The following is a 4,059-nucleotide window of genomic DNA, read 5'->3' as shown; positions in this document are numbered from 1 at the left end:
TACGAAAATTGCAAGTTCAAAGTTCTAACCTAGGAAAGACAATTTTGGGCAATCAAAGGAAGTTGAAGTCCCAAATTTTTTTGGCAAGGGTACTTATCAAGCTTGGAGTGTTCCGTAGTACCAGAGCAAGTCGTTGGCTATAACGACCAATAATACAGAATATACACAAAGATATGTCCATGGTGTTGTAGAAGGAGATGCATTCAAGCGCTCAAGTTGATCTCTTGCCAACGCCTGGAAAATATGTACATTATTAACAAAGGTGGGTTAAGATATAAGCCAGTTAAGTTATTTCATCCACATCGAACCTACAACTTGAAATGCAATTCAAGAACCTGTAACGAACAAAGGACAGTAAGCCATGTGGACCATAGGACGGCTTGAAATATCATTGGTGGGATGAGCAATGGAAGAATACCGACTTTTGATTGACGAAAATGAAAAGCAACTTATTTGAATTATTGCTTGTCGCCTAAAAAAAATGACAGAATATACACACACAACACCACTCCTTCATTTCTAAAATATTAAATCCATTTAAGCATCATAGGGAAAAAATACCACATTATGAAAGGAACTCAACTACCACAGCGCAACTTGGTAATAATGATGAAATGGACAGACAACCTCAAATGGCAAACAATAAAGTATCATCATGACAGCATTGTCAGTGACACAAATGAGAAGCCGAAAGTATAAATATGAAAATGCAATTCATATCTTTGCAACAAATTAACAAGCTTTACCTTGTAAATAACATAGTTAATAAGTCTCTCCCCAAGTTTTGAGTTTCAGATGAGTACAACTCCACAAAGAATATACTCTGCACGGATAGAACAATGAACATATCAATCAAGCAATGATGCCTCTGTAGAAGGCTACTTTGACGAATAAAACTAAATCTAATGTAGACAAAACCAAAGCAAATCCATCAACCACAAAGTACCCTACAATAACGTTGCACTTATGACATGTTCACAATGCATATTTTTGAGATCTAGGTTACATCAATTTGATATCAGAGTGAAGATAAATGATAATTATCAAGCTATGGAAAAATATCTCTAGTATGGAAGAACCACGGACCTCAAGGTCGAGTTTTTAGCAACTGTATGGGATTGATTACCCAAGTGGCGGAGAACTCAGAGGTTGCTGATTTCTTGATGACCTAAACAAACATAATTAGTCATCCTATATCACTTTCTGGAATGTTATGGTTAAAATACCCCGGTTTTATTAGTTCCAGGCTTCCAGCTATTCTAACCAAAAAAATGTCTTTATCTGATGCAATGATAGGCATCACAAAATTTGACAATTTTTTATGTCGTAGGGTTCTGTTAAAGCCGATAGATTCAGAAACCATTAGCTAATCAAACGGCGTGTGTATTCTCTTGTGCGTGGTAAAACACTCATTAGAACTAACCTTGTCATAAGCTTTGTTAAAGGATCGGGTAGCATCATCAATAGCCTCACCAAATCGGGGACCAATTGCTAGCAAACCTGTTTTGAAAAGGCATTTCAGCTTTGCCCATTTTGAAAATAGCCCCCGGGAAAAACATATTTTGGCTAACACATCTTCATTACATACCTCCAACAAGGCTGGACACAAGATATTTTCCTGTCCTTGTAGTTACTATGGTGTTATGAGCACCAGACACATAGGGACCATGGTCGGCACATAACATTATGCAGATCTGGCAAGGTCACATGCGAGAGTGAGAAATAGTAGTCCACAAAATCTCTTTTACAAGCTCACAACCTAATTCAAAAATTTAAAAAGCAATTGGAAGGAATTTTTTTTATAGCACATGTTATTAGGAGGAAAATCAGACCTCAATAAACTTTGTGCAGTAACGGGGGAGGCTGCGTTTGAACCACAACAGGAAAATAACATCACCACCCCATACCCTTGTTCAACGATGGAAGACATAGGGATACGAGCATATCATGACTCTTCACTTGCAAATAGAGTGAAAAAGACAAATCTAATAGATTTATTATTTTTAGTTAAAAGTGAAATTCAGGTCTGGTTCCTTCAAGTAGCCTAGATGAAACAAATATAAAGTAGCCTAGATGAAACAAATATAAAGGTCCAAATCATACCTCTGACATCGGAAACTGTAGAAATAATGAGTTGGCGCTTGGACTTTTCCACTCTTAATAGCAGTATTAGGATCCTCAGGGATTTGTGGAGGCTTAACTTAACTTCCTTTACAGGATAAATCTTTCCCTCCTCGGCCTAGTAGAATGTAAGCAAACAATTACTAAATGGTGGTGGGGAAGATTACCCACGTGAAGGCATAAATGGTGCAAGAGATGGAAAGCTTACGACAAGAGTTATTGGTTCAAATTCATAGTACGTTCCACTGAGCCAAGCAACCACATGTTTGCTAATTTTACCTTGTTTCAGGACTACCACAAGGGAATACTCATCGCGGCCACCAAGTTCCCCGAGCACAACCAGCATTTTAATCTAAGTTAGTTAATTCGAAAATTAGTTCAGAAAAGGAAAGGGACCAACCTAAAAGAAGTAGGGAAGTGAAACAACAAACTCTATGACAATTTCTCTTTCAATAATTCACAGTTCAAAAATTTGATATAATAGATTGGCTTATACCAGCATAAATGAACTGAACTCAATATCCGAAATTCAGCTCTAGTAAGTAACGGAGTTAAAATAACCAAACTTGATATTGTTAAGGCAGCTTGGTTTAGGGTTTGGGGTTTGGGGTTTAGGGGTTAGGGTTTAGGGAATTTGGGTATAGGGGTTTCGGTGTAGGGTGTAGGGTCTAGGGATTAGGGGTTAGGGGTTTCGGTGTAGGGTTTAGGGGTTTATTAGGGTTTGGGGTTAGGGGTTTAGGGTTAGGGGTTAGGCGTTTAGGGTTAGGGGTTAGGGGTTCAGGGGTTTAGGGGTTCAGGGGTTTAGGGGTGAGGGTTTAGGGTTGAGGGTTTAGGGTTTAGGGTTGGGGGTTTGGGGTTTCGGGTTTGGGGTTTAGGGTTTATGGGTTTTGGGGTTTAGGAGTTTCGGGTTTCGGGTTTAGGGTTGAGGGTTCAGGGTTGAGGGTTCAGGGTTTAAGGGTTGAGGGGTTGAGGGGTCAGGGGTTTCGGGTTTAGGGTTTAGGGTTTCGGGTTTCCGGTTTTGAGTTTGGGGTTTCGGGTTCGTGGTTCGGGGTTGAGGGTTTAGGGTTTAGGGGTTAGGGTTTAGGGGTTAGGGTTTAGGGTTTAGGGGTTAGGGGGTTAGGGGTTTAGTGGTTTAGGGTTTTAGTGGTTTAGGTTTTAGTGGTTTAGGGTTGAGGGTTTAGGGTTGAGGGTTGAGGGTTGAGGGTTTAGGGTTTAGGGTTGAGGGTTTAGGGTTTAGGGTTTAGGGTTTAGGGTTTAGGGTTTAGGGTTTTAGGGGTTTAGGGTTAGGGGTTTAGGGTTTAGGGTTTAGGGTTTAGGGTTTAGGGTTTAGGGTTTAGGGTTTAGGGTTTAGGGTTTAGGGTTTAGGGTTTAGGGTTTAGGGTTTAGGGTTTAGGGTTTAGGGTTTAGGGTTTAGGGTTTAGGGTTTAGGGTTTAGGGTTTAGGGTTTAGGGTTTAGGGTTTAGGGTTTAGGGTTTAGGGTTTAGGGTTTAGGGTTTAGGGTTTAGGGTTTAGGGTTTAGGGTTTAGGGTTTAGGGTTTAGGGTTTAGGGTTTAGGGTTTAGGGTTTAGGGTTTAGGGTTTAGGGTTTAGGGTTTAGGGTTTAGGGTTTAGGGTTTAGGGTTTAGGGTTTAGGGTTTAGGGTTTAGGGTTTAGGGTTTAGGGTTTAGGGTTTAGGGTTTAGGGTTTAGGGTTTAGGGTTTAGGGTTTAGGGTTTAGGGTTTAGGGTTTAGGGTTTAGGGTTTAGGGTTTAGGGTTTAGGGTTTAGGGTTTAGGGTTTAGGGTTTAGGGTTTAGGGTTTAGGGTTTAGGGTTTAGGGTTTAGGGTTTAGGGTTTAGGGTTTAGGGTTTAGGGTTTAGGGTTTAGGGTTTAGGGTTTAGGGTTTAGGGTTTAGGGTTTAGGGTTTAGGGTTTAGGGTTTAGGGTTTAGGGTTTAGGGTTTA

The 4,059-nt window shown here is 40.3% G+C and overlaps 1 protein-coding gene across 6 annotated transcripts; it reads right to left on the bottom strand.

The window, feature by feature from the left end:
- Positions 1 to 447: 447 nt before the first annotated feature.
- Positions 448 to 2,705, bottom strand: LOC131300990 (ATP-citrate synthase beta chain protein 1-like). Of its 6 annotated transcripts, none has more exons than XR_009191129.1 (4): positions 2,330 to 2,705; positions 2,104 to 2,239; positions 1,087 to 1,500; positions 448 to 823 (listed from the first exon to the last, which is right to left on the bottom strand). XR_009191129.1 is itself a non-coding variant. In XM_058327079.1 (3 exons), the coding sequence occupies exons 1-3, from the start codon at positions 2,465 to 2,467 to the stop codon at positions 792 to 794; spliced, it is 306 nt and encodes a 101-aa protein (XP_058183062.1). In that variant the 5' UTR covers positions 2,468 to 2,705; the 3' UTR covers positions 448 to 791. The 6 variants fall into 6 exon arrangements, 2 of the variants coding, with proteins under 2 accessions (XP_058183062.1, XP_058183061.1); XR_009191132.1 differs by lacking the exons at positions 2,104 to 2,239; positions 2,330 to 2,705 and adding exons at positions 1,589 to 1,694; positions 1,833 to 2,059; XR_009191131.1 differs by lacking the exons at positions 2,104 to 2,239; positions 2,330 to 2,705 and adding an exon at positions 1,589 to 2,059.
- Positions 2,706 to 4,059: the final 1,354 nt, after the last annotated feature.

This window comes from Rhododendron vialii, chromosome 9a (genome assembly GCF_030253575.1).
Source record: "Rhododendron vialii isolate Sample 1 chromosome 9a, ASM3025357v1".
Lineage (NCBI taxonomy): Eukaryota > Viridiplantae > Streptophyta > Magnoliopsida > Ericales > Ericaceae > Rhododendron > Rhododendron vialii.
This window is presented reverse-complemented; position numbering and strand designations above follow the sequence as displayed.

What these genes read in the sequence shown, in the direction of transcription:
- LOC131300990 (XM_058327078.1), bottom strand. Translation starts at nt 2,467, where the DNA reads ATGCTGGTTGTGCTCGGGGAACTTGGTGGCCGCGATGAGTATTCCCTT. An exon ending in TTGAACCAATAACTCTTGTC is followed by an intron (nt 2,240 to 2,329) that starts GTAAGCTTTCCA and finishes ACATTCTACTAG; the next exon opens with GCCGAGGAGGGAAAGATTTA. An exon ending in TACAGTTTCCGATGTCAGAG is followed by an intron (nt 1,501 to 2,103) that starts GTATGATTTGGA and finishes TTTTCAAAACAG; the next exon opens with GTTTGCTAGCAATTGGTCCC.